This window comes from Elgaria multicarinata, chromosome 5 (genome assembly GCF_023053635.1).
Source record: "Elgaria multicarinata webbii isolate HBS135686 ecotype San Diego chromosome 5, rElgMul1.1.pri, whole genome shotgun sequence".
Taxonomy (NCBI): domain Eukaryota; kingdom Metazoa; phylum Chordata; class Lepidosauria; order Squamata; family Anguidae; genus Elgaria; species Elgaria multicarinata.
This window is the reverse complement of record NC_086175.1, coordinates 131,833,405-131,854,540: the sequence shown is the minus strand read 5'-3', so window position 1 is coordinate 131,854,540 and position 21,136 is coordinate 131,833,405. Positions and strand designations below refer to the sequence as shown.

The 21,136-nt window shown below is 48.4% G+C and overlaps 1 protein-coding gene across 3 annotated transcripts in view; it reads left to right on the top strand.

Moving 5' to 3' along the window:
* The window catches only part of LOC134399276 (protein Atg16l2-like), an 83,321-nt gene extending 64,390 nt beyond the window's left edge, over positions 1-18,931 (top strand). For 2 of the 3 annotated variants that reach the window (XM_063127247.1, XM_063127246.1), the window contains 6 exons: positions 961-1,081; positions 1,814-1,919; positions 12,064-12,213; positions 15,045-15,092; positions 17,419-17,520; positions 18,514-18,931. In XM_063127247.1, the coding sequence (XP_062983317.1) occupies positions 961-1,081; positions 1,814-1,919; positions 12,064-12,213; positions 15,045-15,092; positions 17,419-17,520; positions 18,514-18,601 (615 nt within the window). In that variant the 3' untranslated portion in view covers positions 18,602-18,931. The remainder of the gene's footprint in view (positions 1-960; positions 1,082-1,813; positions 1,920-12,063; positions 12,214-15,044; positions 15,093-17,418; positions 17,521-18,513) is intronic. The other variant, XM_063127248.1, reaches the window with a different exon arrangement.
* The last annotated feature ends 2,205 nt before the right edge of the window (positions 18,932-21,136 follow it).

Below are 21,136 nucleotides of genomic sequence, written 5' to 3'. Positions count from 1 at the left end.
GTTGGACTCGATGGCCTTGTAGGCCCCTTCCAACTCTGCTATTCTATGATTCTATGATTCTATGATTGAATTGCCCTCTTGTGTTTTTCCTTTACTTTTTAAGGCCAGAGATGCAGACAGTTCAAGAAGACTGAAATGCCTGCTCTTTGCTTTCTCCATCTTCCAATTAAGGACAATATTATTGCAAGGGAAATGTTAGGCATTATAAGAAAAAGGAATTCAGAATAAAACTGCCAGCATCATCCTGCCTTTATACAAATCTGTGGTGCGACCACACTTGGAATACTGTGTACAGCTCTGGTCACTACACCTAAAAAGGGATATTATAGAGCTGGAAAAAGTGCAGAAAACGGCAACTAAAATGATTAAGGGGGCTGGATAATCTCCCCTATGAGGGAAGGTTACATCAGCTGGGATTGTTTAGCTTGGAAAAAAGGAGAGTAAGGGGAGACATGATAGAGGTGTCCAAAATTATGCATGGTGTGGAGAATGTGAATAGGGAGACATTTTTCTCCCTCTCTCAAAATACTAGAACCCAGTGGGGTCCATCCCATGGGTGGGAGATCCAGGACAAATAAAAGGAAGTAATTCTTCAGACAGCGCATAGTTAAATTATGGAACTCACTACCACAAGATGTAGTGATGGTGGATGGCTTTAAAACGGGGTTGGATAAATTCCTGGAGGCAAAGGCTATCCACGGCTACTAGCCCTGATGGTTATGTTCTTTCACCAGTATTCGAGGCAGTAAGCCTGTGTGCCCCAGTTGCTGGGGAACATGGGTGGGAGGGTGCTGCTGCACCATGTCCTGCTTCTTCATCCCTGGCCAATGGCTGGTTGGCCCCTGTGTGAACAGAGTGCTGGACTAGACGGACCCTTGGCCTGATCCAGCCTCAGGGCTCTTCTGATGTTCTTAAGAAGCAACCTATCCCTTAATATCATCCAACTCTTCTGTTGTCTAGGAGATTCTCACGGGACACACTGACAAAGTGACGGCTGCCAAGTTCCGGTCCACCCAGTGCCAGGCTGTGACGGGCAGCCGAGACAGGACGGTGAAAGAGTGGGACCTGGGCAAAGGGGCGTGTGAGTAGCAGCAACACTTCCCCGGTGAGAGGACGGCCCTGAGGCTGACAGCAAGGCACACGCCGGGGCTGCTTCTTTATGGGTTGCTGGACCAGGGCTCCTCAACCGTTTTTGGACCCATAGGCACATTTATATGGAGTCAGGCCGGCAAACCCTGCTCTGACCTGCAGCAGTTCTCGAGGCAGAGAGAGTTCCTTCAAGTCAGAAATCCCCAACCTTTTTTTAATTTATTTTTGCACCTGCGGGCACATCTAGGAATTTGAGGGATTGCTGTGGGCGCCGCCACAAAATGGCTCCCATGGAGGATGTGGCTAGTCCCGGAAGGGTTGCTTTGAGGGCCTGGTGAGTCAAAAGTGAGGAGAGGATGTGGGGGTCAGGGGAGAAATAATGAGGCTGGGAGGGAGGGGGAATAGCAAGGCAAAGGGGGAGAGAAAGAGGACAGCCAGAGCTTAGGGAGGGGAGAGAAGTAGCAAGATTCAGAGGGAGGGGGAAATTACAAGGCAAAGAAAGGGAGAGAAAGGAGAGAAAGAGCAAAACTGGAAAGGAAGAGGAAAGAAGACGGCCCTAACGTTTTCCAAGATGTTTGTTGTAATTTTTTCTTACGGGGGCAGGAAGTGGAGAGTTTTGTGGGTGCTGTTAGAGGTCCCTGTGGGCGCTGCGTTGGGGACCTCCATGCTAGTCCTTTCCCGCGCCTTTCCCTCGCTGACTCCTCTGTCTCCGTCCTTTGGGCAGGTTCCAGAACCATCAATGTCTTCTCCTACTGCAATGACCTTGTGTGCTGTGACCCCATCCTCATCAGCGGACACCACGACAAGACGATCCGCTTCTGGGATAGCCGGTGAGCCCACAAGCAACCATTCTAGTAGTGGCATTGCAGTTTGGGGGAGGGGGTGGAGTTTGCGCCTTTCCCGACGTGGCGCCCACACTGTCTGATGCCCTCCCAAGTGAAGCCCACCTGGCCCAACCATTTTAATGTCACTTTGGGGGCGAGATGGGGGGGACTGCTTTGGCACACAACCCCCCTGTTAGAACAGCTCCACTGGCTTCCGGGCTGTTTCTGGGTACAGTTCAAACTACTGGTTATGACCTATAAAGCCCTCTACGGCTCGGGCCCAGGTTATCTGAAAGACTGTCTTCTCCCTTAGGAGCCTGCCCATGTTGTGAGACCTTCTCGGGGGGCCCTTCTCTCAGTCCCACTGCTATCCCAGGCACGCCTGGTGGGAACGCAGGAGAGGGCCTTCTCGGTGGCTGCTGCATGGCTCTGGCACACCATTCTTTGCCTTTTGGAAGCAGGCAAAAAGAAATTTCTTCCAGCAGGCCTTTGGAAATAGAATCATAGAATAGCTGAGTTGGAAAGGGCCTACAAGGCCATCAAGTCCAACCCCCTGCTCAAGGCACGAATCCACCCTAAAGCATCCCTGACAGAGGGTTGTCCAGCTGCCTCTTGAAGGCCTCCAGTGTGGGAGAGCCCACAACCTCCCTAGGTAATTGGTTCCATTGTCGTACTGCTCTAACAGTCAGGAAGTTTTTCCTGATGTCCAGCTGGAATCTGGCTTCCTGTAACTTGAGCCCGTTATTCCTTGTCCTGCACTTTGGGAGGATGGAGAAGAGATCCTGGCCCTCCTCTGTGTGACGACCTTTTAAGTCTTTGAAAAGTGCTCTCATGTCTCCCCTCTATCTTCTCTTCTCCAGGCCGAACATGCCCAGTTCTTTCAGTCTCTCCTCATAGGGCTTTGTTTCCAGACCCCTGATCATCCTAGTTGCCCTCCTCTGAACACGCTCCAGCTTGTCTGCGTCGTTCTTGAATTGTCTGGTCCAGAGTATTCAAATACTCTGGAACTGTGCTAAAGCACTGGATTTTTTATTGTCATTTGTCTTTTTAAATGTTTTAATATTACAGCTGGTTTAATTATATTTTGAACTTTTGTATATTTATTTATTTATTTATTTATTTCATTTCATTTTTACACCGCCCAATAGCCGAAGCTCTCTGGGCGGTTCACAAAAATTAAAACCATAATCAAACAACCAACAGTCTAAAAACACAAATACAAAATACAGTATAAAAAGCACTATATTTCTATTGACATCTTTTTATTGTATATGTTTTAATTTTGTAAAGCTGCCTTGAGTCCCACAGTATAGGGAAAAAGGCGGGATGCAAATAATGATGACGATGATTTGGAAAAGTGGTGGATAACTTAAGTTCCGATCTTCACGTTTGTTCATGGGGGAGAGCATCAGGTCCCTTTGCAGTGGAATTCGCAAAGACCAAATTCCTCCTGCCTCCCTGTTTGTGACTGCTGCTGTTATGTTTGCTGCCAGGTTGATTCATGGTTTGATGCGGGAAAGGTGTCTTTTTCTTCTTCTTTTTTTGCATTTTGTGTTACAAAATACGTATTTTATGTTGTTATTTTTTGTGTTTGATTTCAAGCTGTTTTGAGTGTTTTGGAAAGAAGGGTTTTTTAAAAAGCGTAGCAGGCGCTTCTCACACTGCCACCTGTTAGGGAGAGAATCATAGAATCATAAAATAGTAGAGTTGGAAGAGGCCTACAAGACCATCGAGTCCAACCCCCTGCTCAATGCAGGAATCCACCTCCTTTTCCCTGGCTCTGAGGAGCATATGGGAAACTGATCTACATATACAGATTGAAGATATAAAATGGAAACAAATTTGGATAAATCCCCCCCTCCGAACAATATCGTCCCGCATACAGGAGTCAGCCCTCAAGGTTATATTAAGATGGTATATAACTCCAATTCAACTCTCGCATGCAACGACTTCAATCTCCCCACTGTGTTGGAGAGGATGCGATGAAAAGGGCTTTTACTTACATATGTGGTGGGAGTGTAAGGCCCTGAAGCAGTTCTGGGAAACTATCTTCAATATAATTTCTAAGGCCACTGATCAGATAATCTTGCCAGAACCAAGCCAGGCCCTGCTGTCCCTGCCCAATGCTCTAAACCCCTCCCTTACCCATAAAGAATTGGTATTTATCCTCCTTACGGCAGCTCGTTTAGAAATCGCCGAACACAGAAAGGATCCGAAGGGCCCTACACTCACTGGATGGAAAGGGAAAGTGTGGGATATAGCCTGCTCTGAAAAATTAACCTACCACCGCAGAGTCTCGTCGGGCCAACTTAGCTATGACCCATTCAATGAAATATGGTCTCCTTTTCTTAATTACATCAATGGTACAGATGTGGCATCCAACTCTGGTTTAACAAATCTTCCTCTGACCACAGTAAATTGAAGGAAACAAGCTCGGTTCAGCAACTACAGAAATCGTGTTTGTGTATTTATTAGAAACGCTGTCTGACTTGTGAGTTTATATATATATATTTAACTTTTTTAAAAACTGCTTTGTTAAATGGAGTTTAATAAATAAAATTATTTTTTTAAAAAATGCAGGAATCCACCTCAAAGCAGGAATCCATCTCAGGGAGCTTCGGCTGTGGGGCGGTATATAAATGTAATAAAATAAATAAATAAATAAATAATCCCTGACAGACAGTTGTCCAGCTGCCTCTTGAAGGCCTCTAGTGTGGGAGAGCCCACAACCTCCCTAGGTCACTGGTTCCATTGTCGTACTGCTCTAACACTCAGGAAGTTTGAAGGCTAAAATTCTGGCCCAGTTGTTGTACACTATCCCAATATTATTATTATTATTATTATTATTATTATTATTATTATTATTTATTTATTTATTTATATAGCACCATCAATGTACATGGTGCTGTACAGATAACACAATACATAGCAAGACCCTGCCGCGTAGGCTTACAATCTAATAAGTTGTAGTAAACAATAAAGAGGGAAGGAGAATGCAAACAGGCACAGGGAAGTGTAAACAGGCACAGGGTAGGGCAAAACCAACAGTGTAAAGTCAGAACAAACTCAATATTTGAAGGCTATAGGGAAAAGAAAAGTTTTGAGCTGAGTCTTAAAAGCAGTGATTGAGTTTGTAGTTCTCAAGTGTTCTGGAAGAGCGTTCCAGGCGTAAGGGGCAGCAGAAGAAAAAGGACGAAGCCGAGTAAGGGAAGTAGAGGTCCTTGGGCAGGCGAGAAGCATGGCATCAGAGGAGCGGAGAGCCCGAGCGGGGCGATAGTGTGAGATGAGAGAGGAGAGCTAGGCAGGAGCTAGGCAGTGAAGAGCTTTGAAGGTCAGTAGGAGAAGTTTATATTGGATTCTGAAGTGAATTGGAAGCCAATGAAGAGATTTCAGAAGTGGAGTGACATGGTCAGAGCGGCGGGCCAAGAAGATGATCTTAGCGGCAGAGTGGTGGACAGAGACCAGCGGACTGATGTGAGACGAAGGAAGGCCAGAGAGAAGAAGGTTGCAGTAGTCCAACCGAGAGATAACCAGTGCGTGAACGAGAGTCTTGGCAGAAGAGACAGACAAAAATGGTCGAATCCTGGCAATATTATACAGGAAGAAACGACAGGATTTAGCTACTGCCTCGATGTGAGGAGTAAAGGAGAGCGAGGAGTCAAATATAAAGCCAAGACTACGAGCTTCCTTGACCGGAGTAAGCGTGACATCGTTGACAGTAAGGGAGAATGAGAGGTGAGGAGAAGGTTTAGGAGGAAAAACTAGCAATTCAGTCTTTGCCATGTTAAGTTTCAAACGACGATGAAGCAGCCAGGCTGAGATATCTGAAAGACATGCCGAGATACGATCGTGAACATCTGGAGAAAGTTCCGGAGATGAAAGATATAATTGTGTATCATCGGCATACAGGTGATATTGGAGGCCGTGAGATTGAATGAGCTTGCCCAAGGGCAGCATGTATAGAGAGAACAACAACGGGCCAAGCACCGAGCCTTGCGGAACCCCAACTGAAAGGGGAAAAGAGGAGGACGAGCTGCCGTTAGCCGACATGCTGAAAGAGCGACCCTCTAGATAGGAGGCGAACCAGTTATAGACAGAGCCACAGAGTCCAAGGTCGTGGAGGGAATCTAAGAGAAGATCGTGATCAACCGTGTCAAAGGCTGCGGTTAGATCAAGGAGAATAAGAACAGAATAATGGCCTTTAGACTTGGCAGTAAGAAGATCATTGGTGATCTTGGTAAGGGCTGTTTCAGTGGAATGCAAAGGACGGAAGCCAGATTGAAAGGGATCCAGAGCAGAGTTATTAGAGAGAAAGTCAAGACAACGAGAGTAGACCAGACGTTCCAGGATCTTTGAGACAAAGGGCAGGAGGGAGACAGGTCGGTAGTTAGACAGGGATAGTCGATCAAGAGTAGGTTTTTTGAGAATGGGAGAGACTGTAGCATGTTTAAAAGCAGAAGGAAATGAACCAGAGGACAGAGAAAAATTAATGATGTGAAGCAAGGACGGGAGGATAGCGGGGATAAGATTAATAAAGACGCGAGAGGGAATCGGATCACGGGAACAAGTGGAAGGCTTCGACGAGCGCAGTATTTTAGACAGTTCATCAGCTGAGACCGAAGGGAATGCCGAGAGAGTTGAAGGAGGAACTGACAGGTGAGGGACAGGAGCTGGAAGCGGAGCAGAGTTGGCTATGGATCCAGGGATTTAATACAACTCCCGAGAGTGTTCTGTCAAACTCCTTGCACTCACTTTTTGGAATGCCGAGGTGTGTGCCATCTGCCGGATTGCGCCTGGAGGCTGGCCTAGCATCTATAGAAGGCAGGGCTTGGTCCCTTGCCTTTCGATACTGGCTAAAGGTTGTATATGCCAACTCATCCCAAAGTTATCTTTATCTTTTGCAAAGAGATGTTTTTACCAGTTCATGGTTCAAAGGTTTTACTGTCAGATTGCGCATATCAGGTCTACCAATGCATTTTCTACATACACAAGATTACTCTGTGGCAAAATCCATAGTAGAACAACGGATTAAGGATATAGATTTTCAATATGCTATGACAAAGGCACGTAGATCCTGCTCTCAAATACACTCTGGTCTAATTTTGGAACTTCCCAGATACGCTAGATATCTGGACTATCTGACCATCCCCAAGTACCGACATGCTTTTACAAGGGCTAGATTTAACTGCCTTACTTCTGCAATCTTGGAAGGGCGTTATCAGCGCATCCCATATGAGGACCGCTTTTGTGTCCCTGTGTTATTATTATTATTATTATTATTTATTTATATAGCACCATCAATGTACATGGTGCTGTACAGAGTAAAACAGTAAATAGCAAGACTCTGCCGCATAGGCTTACAATCTAATAAAATCATAGTAAAACAATAAGGAGGGGAAGAGAATGCCAACAGGTACAGGGAAGGGTAAGCAGGCACAGGGTAGGGAAAAACTAACAGTAGAAAGTAACAGTAGAAGTCTGCACAACATCAAGTTTTAAAAGCTTTAGGAAAAAGAAAAGTTTTTAGTTGAGCTTTAAAAGCTGTGGTTGAACTTGTAGTTCTCAAATGTTCTGGAAGAGCGTTCCAGGCGTAAGGGGCAGCAGACGAAAATGGACGAAGCCGAGCAAGGGAAGTAGAGGCCCTTGGGCAGGCGAGAAACATGGCATCAGAGGAGCGAAGAGCACGAGCGGGGCAATAGTGTGAGATGAGAGAGGAGAGATAGGAAGGAGCTAGACCGTGAAAAGCTTTGAAGGTTAACAGGAGAAGTTTATATTGGATTCTGAAGTGAATTGGAAGCCAATGAAGAGATTTCAGAAGCGGAGTAACATGGTCGGAGCGGCGTGCTAAGAAGATGATCTTTGCGGCAGAGTGGTGAACAGAAACCAACGGGCTGATGTGAGAAGAAGGAAGGCCAGAGAGAAGAAGGTTGCAGTAGTCCAACCGTGAAATAACCAGTGCATGAACAAGCGTCTTGGCAGAAGAGACAGACAAAAATGATCGAATCCTGGCAATATTATACAGGAAAAATCGACAAGATTTAGCTACTGCCTCAATATGAGGAATAAAGGAGAGCGAGGAGTCGAAGATAAAGCCAAGGCTACGAGCTTCCTTGACCGGAGTAAGCGTAACATCATTGACAGTAAGAGAGAATGAGAGATGAGGAGAAGGTTTAGGAGGAAAAACAAGCAATTCAGTCTTTGCCATGTTAAGCTTCAAGCGACGATGAAGCAGCCAAGCTGAGATATCTGAAAGACATGCCGAGATACGATCGTGAACATCAGGAGAAAGTTCCGGAGATGACAGATATAGTTGTGTATCATCGGCGTACAGATGATATTGGAGACCATGAGATTGAATAAGCTTGCCCAAGGGCAACATGTATAAGGAAAACAACAACGGGCCAAGCACCGAGCCTTGCGGAACCCCTACTGAAAGGGGAAAGGAGGAAGACGAGCTGCCATTAGTCAACACGCTGAAAGAGCGACCCGCTAGATAGGAGGCAAACCAGTTATAGACAGAGCCACAAAATCCAAGGTCATGAAGGGAATCTAAGAGAAGATCATGATCAACCGTGTCAAAGGCTGCAGTTAGATCAAGGAGAATAAGAACGGAATAATGGCCTTTAGACTTGGCAGTAAGGAGATCATGGGTGTGGTGACAAAGCAGTCAAAACGCTGGACCGTGTTTTTTTTTTTTTAATGTAGCTTCCACAGGGAGGAGAGAAATAGATTTCCTGGCCCTCTTATGAGAAAATGCCCTGGAAGGACACCCAAACAATATTTGGAATATTTTCTGGCAGGTACAAACAAGTTAACAACAGAGTTAGTGGCTAAGTTCCTCTTCTCCATACAAAGGTCTCGCAAATCGACCTCATCTTAATTGTAACTTCAATCCCATGCTGCTGTTGCTTATCTTTTGTACCAGGTGTTCTACCTATGCCTATATATTTTAAATATGTGTATGTTTTAAATAACTCTTTTAGCCTGTTCGTATAATGAACAAATGACTGTGATTTTATGGTTTTAAATTAATGATTGTGGGTATTGTTTCTATTGAGTCTGTGACCGCATAATAAAAATGTATGTACACTCAGGAAGTTTTTCCTGATGCAAGTTCTTGGTGGTATGGGGATACCAAGTCATCTTGTCTGCCTCCTGAGGAATCTGTATAACGAACAAGTAGCAACGGTAAGAACAGACCACGGAACAACAGACTGGTTTAAGATTGGGAAAGGAGTACGGCAGGGCTGTATACTCTCACCTTATCTATTTAACTTGTATGCAGAACACATCATGCGATGTGCTGGGCTTGACGAATCCAAGGCTGGAGTTAAAATCGCAGGAAGAAACATTAACAACCTCAGATATGCAGATGATACCACTTTGATGGCTGAAAGCAAGGAGTAGCTGAGGGGCGTTATGACAAAGGTGAAAGAAGAAAGTGCAAAAGCCGGGTTGCAGTTAAACCTCAAAAAAAGCAAGATTATGGCAACCAGCTTGATTGATAACTGGCAAATAGAGGGAGAAAACGTGGAGGCAGTGACAGACTTTGTATTTCTGGGCGCAAAGATTACTGCAGACGCTGACTGCAGCCAGGAAATCAGAAGACGTTTACTTCTTGGGAGGAGAGCAATGACAAATCTTGATAAAATAGTTAAGAGCAGAGACACCACACTGACAACAAAGGTCCGCATAGTTAAAGCAATGGTATTCCCCGTAGTAACCTATGGCTGCGAGAGCTGGACCATAAGGAAAGCTGAGCGAAGGAAGACAGATGCTTTTGAACTGTAGTGTTGGATGAAAATTCTGAGAGAGCCTTGGACTGCAAGAAGATCAAACCAATCCATACTCCAGGAAATAAAGCCAGACTGCTCACTTAGGGAATGGTGTTAAAGGCAAAACTGAAGTACTTTGGCCACATAATGAGAAGACAGGATACCCTGGAGAAGAGTCTGATGCTAGGGAAAGTGGAAGGCAAAAGGAAGAGGGGCCGACCAAGGGCAAGATGGATGGATGATATTCTGGAGGTGACAGACTTGACCTTGGGGGAGCTGGGGGTGGCGACGTCCGACAGAAAGCTCTGGCGTGGGCTGGTCCATGAAGTCACGAAGAGTCGGAAGCGACTGAACGAATAAACGACAAACCCGCCAAAGAGGGGTCCCCTTTCGTATCTTGGGTAGGATTCAGACTGAGACCCTCCGGCCTCTGTGCTGCTCTCTGCCCATAAGCATTTTCACTGGTCTGATTTGCTCCATCTCTCACTCATCATGTGTGAGCAGGACTTGTCACACAGAGGAGGGCCAGGATCTCTTCTCGATCCTCCCAGAGTGCAGGACACGGAATAACGGGCTCAAGTGACAGGAAGGCAGATTCCAGCTGGACATCAGGAAAAACTTCCTGACTGTTAGAGCAGTACGACAATGGAACCAGTTCCCTAGGGAGGTTGTGGGCTCTCCCACACTAGAGGCCTTCAAGAGGCAGCTGGACAACCATCTGTCAGGGATGCTTTAGGGTGGATCCCTGCATTGAGCAGGGGGTTGGACTCGATGGCCTTGTAGGCCCCTTCCAACTCTGCTATTCTTTGATTCTATGATTCTATTTATAGCCGATACGCTTCACAGGTGACTCAAAGCACTCGTATCGAGTGCGCCTCTCGCACTCCCTGCCTCCTCCTTTGCCTGGAATTCGTACTCCCTGTATTAGGGAGGTCAGGGTGCGAAATGGGTCTCCTGCTGCCGCCGGCATCCAGATGCACTCAGGCTGCCCCCTTCCTTTCGCTTGTGAGGGCTCCAGAAGCCCTCCGTTCATTGGGCAATGCTGCAGGATCCATTTCCTCCGGCTGGCTAGCACAGCGGCTTCCGTCCCCTCAAAGGGAGGCTTCTTCCTGGATGCCGTAACGCAGGTTTAGCCTCAGCGGCCAAAGCGTCTGGGGATCCTACCAGAGTTGCTGGGCTGGAACTGGACCAGTTTCAAAAAACCCCTTGGCTCCAAAGGTGATGCTCACCTGGCTCGCTAGCCTGGCCTCCCCTCGCAGCAGCCTCCGGTTGGGTTCGTGCACCACATACGCTGCGCCGTACATCAGCCAGGGCTCTCCAGGCGGGCAGCTGCTGCTGCTGCTCCTGCCTTACCCAAAGATCCTTAGTGTCCTGCCGTGTTTTGCCTCAGCTTCCCGGCACTCCTATAAGCAGGGGTGTCACTAGGCCTGGGGGCCTGGCCCTGGATCTATTTCCCAGGGCCCTGAATCTATCCTAAGGGCCTTGCTAGACCTACCGGATAATCCGGCCGGGAGTCGGGGTGACGGCGCGCTACAGCTAGCGTGCGCCGTTGCACTTTTCCACATGTCATCACGCGACGGGGCAAGGGAAAGGTCGCGTGCTCCGCTTTTCCCCCTTAAAGGGCCATGTGCGCTGGAGCGCACCACCGGAAAGGTATGTGCTTTTTTTAAAAAAATAAAGGGTTCCCCGTTCCCCCTGATTTCGCCCCCCATGATGTATGATGCCCCCCCTGCCCACTCGCTCACCCGTCCTCCCCCTGTCCGCCATGCCCTGTCCCCCGTGCCCATTCTTCTTCCCCCGCCCCTGTCCGCCATGGCTGTGTCCGTGCCCGTTCTTCTTCCCCCGCCCCCATCCCCAATGCCCATGCTCCGTGCCTGTTCTTCTCCCCCCCCCCTCCTGCCGGGTCGGTCTTTCCTCCGGCCCCCATCTCCCCCCCCCCGTGATCCCCCCCCCGGCCTGATGGGCACAGCGCTCCTATGGAATGCTGTGCCCAGTCCGTGGCTTCTCCCAGCTACTCGTGAGTAAGCGAGCAGCCGGGAAAAGCCACGGAAGTCGCTAGACTTTCCGCAGCCGGGCCATAAGTGAGTCCGCTTATCCCGGTTCAAGCGAGGTCTTAGCCCGGCCTGACCCCGGAATCCCCTGTGCGTCATCTGGATGCACAGGAGGGAGACCGGGCCTCACACCGCGCTAACGCCTCATCTAGCAACAGCCTAAGTCTCCATTGGTGACAAGGGAAGTTTCTTTTGGTTCCCCCCTTATCTTAATTGCCCCATGAGAGGCCATTTTCAGAGGGTGTTCCAATCCCCTGCCTAGCTTTTCTCCGTGGCATCGTGTAATATGACACACCCACCTGGTGGAATCTCTCCCTTCCCCAGGGCCCCCCGGTGCACGCAGGTGATCCCCGTGGAAGGCAAGGTGACCTCCCTGAGCATCAGCCAAGATCAGATGCACCTCCTGAGCTGCTCCCGCGACAACGCCCTCAAGGTCATCGACCTCCGCATGCACAACATCCGGCAGGTGTTCAGGTGAGGGGGAACTGAGCCGCTGCTGAGCCGGAACCACGTACAGATAAAAACATACAGTATAAAACAATAAATATACACAGTTAAAAACAAATTAAACCATAATCCAAGTTAAAACAATATATAATTTAAAAGCAATAGATGCAGTTAAAACAGTTAAAACAATGCGCCAGTGAGTTTAACCATCAAAGGCTTTGTTAAAAAGCCATGTTTTTACTTGGCGTCGAAATGCAGTCCACGTTGGCGCCAATCGGGCCTCCCAGGGGAGGGCATTCCACAGCCGGGGTGCCACCACAGAGAAGGCCCTCTCCCTTGTCCCATCATAACGTATATGTTGCATTGGTGGGATGCGGAGAAGGGCTCCTGCAACAGATCTAAGGTCTCGGGCAGGGATATATAAGGAGTGGCGCTCTCTCAAGTATCGAGGTCCCAAGCCGTTTAGGGCTTTAAACATCATTACCAGCACCTTGAATTCTGACCGGAACGTATAGGCAGCCAGTGCAGTTCCTTTAAGACCGGTGTTATGTGGGCTCTGTAAGAACTACCTGCCAGCAATCTAGCTGCTGCATTTTGCACTAGCTGCGATTTCCGCATCGTCTTCAAGGGCAGCCCCACGTAGAGTGCATTGCAGTAGTCTAATCGGGAAGTTACCAGTGCATGCCCTACTGTGGCTAGGTTGTCCCTGTCCAGGAAAGGCCGTAGCTGGCGGATCAGCCGAAGCTGACCCCAAGTACTCCGTGCCACAGAGTCCACCTGGGCCTCCAGTGACAATGATGGGTCTAGGAGTACTCCCAAGCTACGTACCTGCTCCTTCAGAGGGAGCGCCACCTCATCCAGAACAGGCCGCTTACCCACTTCCAGGCCTACTCCATCCTTCTTAGAAACCCCCTTGTGCCATCCCACCCAGTCTGCCAATGGAAGAGCATTTAATCTTGCCTGAGTGAAGGCAACCCTCATTTTAATATTTGGTAGATCTACGAGGTATTCCGGAAAAGAAAAATACACGGGAATATAGGAGTCATAGAAACTATTCGATTGGCAAGTCTTGATCTCAGCCACCTGAGATTGCATCTCAGTACCCTTAAGTCTTTGGAACACGAATGTTTTAGCCCTCTCATGACCTTGAGTTAAGAGAAAAGAGAGAGAGAATCCCAAATAGAGTTCATAGAATCGCAGAGTTGGAAGGGGCCTACAAGGCCATCGAGTCCAACCCCCTGCTCAATGCAGGAATCCACCCTAAAGCATCCCTGACAGAGGGTTGTCCAGCTGCCTCTTGAAGGCCTCTAGGGTGGGAGAGCCCACAACCTCCCTAGATAATTGGTTCCATTGTCGTACTGCTCTAACAGTCAGGAAGTTTTTCCTGATGTCCACCTGGAATCTGGCTTCCTTTAACTTGAGCCCGTTATTCCGTGTCCTGCACTCTGGGAGGATCGAGGAGATCCTGGCCCTCCTCTGTGTGACAACCTTTCAAGTATTTGAAGAGTGCTATCATGTCTCCCCTCCATCTTCTCTTCTCCAGGCTAAACAGGCCCAGTTCTTTCAGTCTCTCAAGGTCAAATGAAACCAGGGCTGGACTAGGTTACAGCCACTCTTGGGGTGCTTAGGCAGAGTCCTTGCAGGATGGGGCCCTCCAGAAGGCTTCCAGGATCGGGCTGGCTTCAGGTGTGCCCATACGAGCACAGCCAGCCCGGTGCACCGCAAGAAGCCGCACGGCTGGCTTGTCACTTGTGAGCGGGAGACTTGCGTGCAGGTAATGGGCCCAGGGGATGCTCCTTCGTGCCTTCCCTTAGACCAGCCACTTGGGCAGGGTGTGAAACTCCAGTAGGCGCACTGGATCGGAGCGTTGCCACCTAATTTTTTATTCTCCCAGCATTTTAACAGTCTATAAATAAATGTTAACTTGGTGTTTTAAATTTGTAATTTTGCATTGCCGCTGTTTTTATCTGGTTGAGCTTTTATATTGTGTTTTATAGTATGGTTTTATACTATTGGTTTTATACTTTGAATGTTTTTAATTTTTGTGAACCGCCCAGAGAGCTCCGGCTATTGGGCGGTATAGAAATCCAATAAATAAATAAATAAATAATTGGCTCGCTCATAAACAAAGCCCACTCCTACGACTGAAGTGCAGGAGAAGAACTTGCAGCGCTAATGAGGGACGGGAGATGGCACCCGCCAGGAACCAGCAGGTACGGAGGAGAGCGGAACACCCCCCTCCCTCCCCACCCGGTGAGTTTCCCTTGCATGTGCCCCGTCTCTACATTTGAGCGATCTCTGCAAATGTACATCTTGCACATTCATTTGCCAGAGCATAGTGCACTTCCCTTCTTACTCAGGTTTCGGACGTTCAGAGATCAGATTCAGAATTCGAGATGTCATAGAATCATAGAATCGTAGAGTTGGAAGGGGCCTATAAGGCCATCAAGTCCCACCCCCCGCTCAATGCAGGAATCTACCCTAAAGCAGTGAGATGTGTTCATCCGGGGCTCAGAGATGAGTCTCAGGAGCTTGCAGTGCTCATGTCCAAGAGAAAGACAGGTGTTAGGAGCCATTGCACTTTTTCCTCCAAGCTAGAGAAGAATTCCTGGCATATCCAGGTTTTGGAAAAGTGGCTCAGCTTATTTTTGAGCCAAGGCTTATATAAACCACGATTGGGCCTCCCCATCACTATTCGGGGATTTTTAGATCTTTGGCGTATGGGGTGTTCCATGAAATTTGTCCATGAAAACCTGATATTTGAGGCTCAATTCAAATGGAAGTAGAACAAGACTTTACCCCTCTGGGCGGGCAAAGGGAGGTTCTTGGTTCACTGTCACCCTCTTTTTTTCCTGTAGGGTGGAAGGATTCAAGTGCAGCTCTGATGGGACTAAGGCCGTGTTCAGGTGAGTCTCTGGCAATTCAGAGAAAACTACTTATGCTAGATTCTAACTGCTGGAGAGAATCTGGTCATTCTCTCTTTGACTTCTTTTTTTGCCGTGTGCCTCACCTGCTTCTGCCAATTTCCATTGTTCACAATTCTAGGAATAAGCCGGCAACTAGACTGATATATCTGCCTGACCTTTTCTAAATCACATCCTACAGCAGAATGGCATAGCTAAACTTTGTGTCTGCGTACATAACACCCCTGTTCGCTATCTGCATGTTTTCTGCTGGAAACAGCAGGATGAAATTTAATAGGGATAAATGCCAAGTTCTACACCTGGGGAAAAGAAACCAAATGCACAGTTACAAGAAGGGGGATACTTGGCTCAGCAGTACTACAAACGAGAAGGATCTTGGAATTGTTGTAGATCACAAGCTGAACACGAGCCAACAGTGTGATGTGGCTGCAAAAAAAGAGAAGCAAATGCTATTTTGGGCTGCATTGATAGAAGTATAGCTTCCAAATTGCACAAGGTACTGATTCCCCTTTATTCAGCACTGATTAGGCCTCATCTTGCGTATTGTGTCCAGTTCTGGGCTCCACACTTCAAGAAGGAGGCAGACAAACTGGAGCGTGTTCAGAGGAGGGCAACCAGATCAGGGCTCTGGAAACAAAGCCCTATGAGGAGAGACTGAAAGAACTGGGCCTGTTTAGCCTGAAGAAGAGAAGATTGAGGGGAGACATGATTTTTATTTATTTATTTTATTTTATTTATTTAAGGATTTTTATGCCGCCATTCAGCCAAAAAAGGCTCTCACGGCGGCTTACAAAAGTATTTCTTGACATGTACTGGGTAAAACAACAGAAAGAAGAACCCAAAGAGAGAAACTCGTTGATGCAGCCAGAGATGAGGCTGCATCTGCTGAATCAGTGAAATGCCGGTTTCCAAACGTCCCTCGGTTGTCCACCCTGCCAATAGCACCTGGCCTCTTCTGTCCTTAGATCATCCTTCCCTGACCTAGTGCTCTCCAGATGTGCTGGACTGCAGCTTCCAGCCTGCCCCGGCTTCACCCTGCCCTCTTCCCCCTTTCCCTCCAGCGGCACTTTTGCACCCTCATCCTACTTCAGAGGAGGGTAACCAGGATGATCAGGGGTCTGGAAACAAAGACCTATGAAGAGAGACTGAAAGAACTGGGCATGTTTAGCCTGGAGAAGAGAAGATTAAGGGGAGACATGAGAGCACTCTTCAAAGACTTCAAAGGTTGTCACACAGAGGAGGGCCAGGATCTCTTCTCGCTCCTCCCAGAGTGCAGGACACGGAAGAACGGGCTCAAGTTAAACGAAGCCAGATTCCAGCTGGACATCAGGAAAAACTTCCTGACTGTTAGAGCAGTACAACAATGGAACCAGTGACCTAGGGAGGTTGTGGGCTCTCCCACACTAGAGGCCTTCAAGAGGCAGCTGGACAAGCATCTGTCAGGGATGCTTTAGGGTGGATTCCTGCATGGAGCAGGGGGTTGGATTCGATGGCCTTGTAGGCCCCTTCCAACTCTGCGATTCTATGATTCTATGATACTCCATCCCCTCGTCCGCCATCTTGACCCCAAATGCTCTCTTTGAGCACTTAGGTTCCCTGCCTTTCACCCCCCCCCCCGGCTGCGCAGGTGATGGCAAAACCACCTAGAAAGGGGAGGGGAGGGGTGGCAGAGGCAGGGCAGGCCCTGAAAGGGGGGGAGGGGAAGGCGGCACAGACCCTGTGGAGAGGGGAGGGGGTTCAGATGAGTGGGAGGGAAGCAGCAGACCAGAGGGGGAGGGGCCAGAAGAAATGAAGGAATTGGAGAGGAAGAAGGAACAGAGACCTGAGCTGAACTGTGGGGGTAACGGTTTGCCTAGGCTGGCCCTATGGAAAGGAGGACAGGGCTCCTGTATCTTTAACAATTGTGTAGAAAAGGGAATTTCAGCAGGTGTCATTCATATGCGTGCAGCACCTGCTGAAATTCCCACTTCATCACAGCCGTTAAAGCAGCAGGAGGTATACTAGAGTGACCAGATAGCTTTAACGGTTGTGACGAAGAGGGGATTTTACCAGGTGCTGCATGCATGACAATGACGCCTGCTGAAATTCCCTTTTCTGTACAACTGTTAAAGACACAGGAGCCCTGTCTTCCTTTCCATAGGGTCACCCTAGTTTTGACACCCTGTGGCCCTGTGGGGCTGCACCTTGGCTCTCTTGATGTACGCACCCAGGTTGTGCACATCCCTCCCCTGGGGTGGCTGGCAGCAGGGAGCACACACACACACACACACTCACACGACTGATCTCCATTCCCTTTCCCCCGTTCCAGCCCTGATAAGAGCTACGCTTTGGTTGGATCCGCTAACGGCACCCTCTTCCTTTGGAACATCGAGACGGGGAAACTGGAGACCAGTCTGCCCGGAGTGCATCGGTGAGGACCGTCTCCGTTCGTTCGAGGTGTGGGGTGGAGCTCGGAGCCGTGTCGCTGAGGCATCCCGGTTCAGACCCGACCTCTATGGGTCACAGAGTTGTGAGATATGTGAAAGAGACGCCCCCCTCCCTCTCCTTTCTGTATTTTTAACCCGAGGGCTGGTATATCTCAGTTGAGGAAAGCAAAGGATCCACGTGTTGAAGGAGGAATGGCACAAAGTGCTGCAGATCACTTGACCTTCGTTCAGTTAACTGTAATGCACTTAGAAGCAGTCTTCCCCAACCAGGTGCCCTCGAGATGATGTAATAATAATAATAATAATAATAATAATAATAATAATAATAATAATATTTCTTACCCACCTCTCCGATTGGATCAAGGTGGGGAACCACAGCAAGTGAACTGCCCAGAGAGCTCCGGCTATTGGGCGGTATAGAAATGTAATAAATAAATAAATAAGCATAAAATACATAATTGGATGACAATTCCCAGTATTCCTGGTCTGGTAGAAATACAAGGTAGAAATCATAGAATCATAGAGTCATAGAATAGCAGAGTTGGAAGGGGCCTACAAGGCCATCAAGTCCAACCCCCTGCTCAATGCAGGAATCCACCCTAAAGCATCCCTGACAGATGGTTGTCCAGCTGCCTCTTGAAGGCCTCTAGTGTGGGAGAGCCCACCACCTCCCTAGGTAACTGATTCTATTGTTGTATTGCTCTAACAGTCAGGAAGTTTTGCATGGTCTTTTGCAACGTTCTTAGAACTGAAATGAGCACCCCACTCTGTGGGGTTTGTTAACAAAGCACAGAGACCCCTATCCTAGGGGCCCCACCCCACCCCACCCCAGTACTGCCCTGGCGCCCCCACCAGCTGGGGTCTGGTCCTGCGTAGGAGCAGAGGCAAAATTCTGCTGCAGGGATTCCGTTATGAAACCTTTCATCGGATTCGGGTGACCCGTCTTCCCTCTCTTTCTTCTGCTCCTTTGCCTCCAGGTCGTCTGTGAACGCGGTGGCCTGGATTCCCTCCGGCACGTACATTGGCAGCGTGGACCGCAGCAAGACGGTGGTCCTGTGGAGATAGCCGTGGCCATGGGTTCACGCAGAGGGTCGCGGCTCCAGACTGCCTTGCCCACGGGCTCTCGTTTTGTCTCTGCAGGCTGGCAGGCCGGCCTGTGCCCTTTGCCCATGCTCGCTGGGCTTGAGAGTGTCCAGGAATGTGAGATGCTGGTGGAGGAGCTGAGACCCGTCCTCCAGCTGCCACTACCAAAACAGAAGAAAGGTTCTCCAATGCAGGGCCTTGCAGGAGCAGAACCGAGGCCTTCGGGTCTGAGAAAAGAGGCCTCGGACAGCCCAGAACGTCTGCCAAGCAGAGGTTTAGACAGTGATGAGTCTAAAAAGATTTAGACAATGATGAGTCTACCTGTGGTTCTTTTGCTTAGTTGGACCCCTCCAGGCACATCTGAATAACAGATGTTGGGGACAAGATGTCACATTCTTTGCTCTTCTTCTTGGGATGTTTCGGGGGGAGACGGAGTGCTGGACTCGAGGGGTCTTGGATCCAAGCTGGCGAGGCGAAGGCAGACGCAGCCGGACGCCACCTCCAGGGTCAGCCTTGCCTTCCATTACGGGCTGCAAGTGGGGCGCTCAGCCAGCTGTGTCTCTCGTGCTAGTGGGTGTCATCCTGCACTCGAGGGGCCCACGACCAATCCATCAAGGCAGCCCTTAGGTCCTTCTGCCCAGCTTCCGGACAGGTCGAAAACTGTTCATAAATCTTCTGGGTCGGGTGGGTCGACCTGTATAAATAGGGGGGTGAGAGAGGGGAGGGGAAGAGAAGAGAAGAGAACCACACCTTGTAGAACCCACAGCTTGTGGGACTTCCTGCCTCAAGAGGGGATGTGGCCCCCGGTGAGAAAAGTGTCCCCACCCCGATGTAGGCCGACCTGGTCTTCTTTAAAGATGGATGGGATTAAAAAAAAGACATAAACAAAGGTTCACGATTGGTCTGTGTACAAAGGACTTTCAGCTGAGAAAAGCATAACTCAAGGAAACCTGCAGGGTTTGGTGCCTTGTCCCTCAACTGAGAGCAGTGTAGCCCTTGGGGCCAGTGTAGTGGCCACCATGGTGGCTCCATGGGGACTTCCACTTGCCCTCATAAACCTCTCCCCTCCTGCCCCCTTAGAAAAATATTCGAAGAAAATCATGGGAAATGTTAGAGCGGACTTCTTTCTCTTTCTAGCCTCACTCTTTCTAGCCACCCTCTCCTCTTTTGCCTTGCTGTTTCTACCTTCCTTCCAGCCTCTATCCTTGCCATTCCCACTTTTGACTAGCCGCATCCACAAAGGGAGCCATTTTGTGGCGGCGCCCACAGCAATTTCTCATATGCCTAGATATTAGCGCCACTGTGAATTTGCTATGCCCCACTATCTGAGAAAGCTTTTGGGCAAAAGAACCTTTCAAACTTTCCTTCTGAATTTTGTCTTCTGGGCCCTTTATTTCCTAGTTCCCTTTGAATCCTTTCCCAGTGGTTCAATTTCAGAAAGGAACCCCAAAATTAATCCATAGTAGAGTGAGATTTTTTTTTCCTGAGGCTTGGCTTCAGAAAATAACCTTAAAGGACAGTGTGTCCTCTAAGAAAAGTGAAGATCTGTGGCCTGTAGATACTATGGAAACTTGCAGTTTGGATCATTTAATCTGTTCATTCTAGGGTCGGGGGAAAAGAGTTGTGAAGCCTGACCTGAGCAAAGGAAATCTATTTTCGCCCCGTTCTGGTTTCTGAAATTTCACAACAATTTGTGACATCCTTCCAAGCCTATCTTCATATTCTTGAGGGCTAGGAACTTGCTTTTTTAAAAAAAAAGACAGCTGAGATTTTTCCATAGTGAAGTCTATAAGATTTATTTATTTATTTATTTATTTATTTATTGCATTTTTATACTGCCCAATAGCTGACACACTCTGGGCGGTTCACAAAAAATTAAAACCATAATAAAACGACCAGCAGGTTAAAAACACAAATACAAAATACAGTATAAAAAGCACAACCAGGATAAAACCACGCAGCAAAATTGGTATAAGATTAAAATACAGAGTTAGAACAGTAAAATTTAAATTTAAGTTAAAATTAAGTGTTAAAATACTGAGAGAATAAAAAGGTAAAAGAGTACAGTGTAGGTGCCAGGCGGACCTCTCTGGGGAGCTCATTCCACAGCCAGGGTGCCACAGCGGAGAAAGCCCTCCTCCTGGTAGCCACCTGCCTCACTTCCTTTGGCAGGGGCTCGCAGAGAAGGACCCCTGAGGATGACCTTAGGGTCCGGGCAGGTGCATACGGGAGGAGGCATTCCTTCAGATAGCCTGGCCCCAAGGGCTTTAAATGTTAATACCAGCACTTTGAATCGGGCCCAGACCTGGACTGGCAGCCAATGAAGCTGGAAAAGGACTGGCGTGATGTGAACTTGCCGGCCAGTCCCTGTTAGTAAATGGGCTGCCCTGTTTTGTACCAGTTGAAGTTTCCGGACCGTTTTCAAAGGCAGCCCCACGTATAACGCATTGCAGTAATCCAAACGAGAGGTTATCAGAGCATGGATCACTGTAGCTAGGCTATCTCTGTCCAGATAAG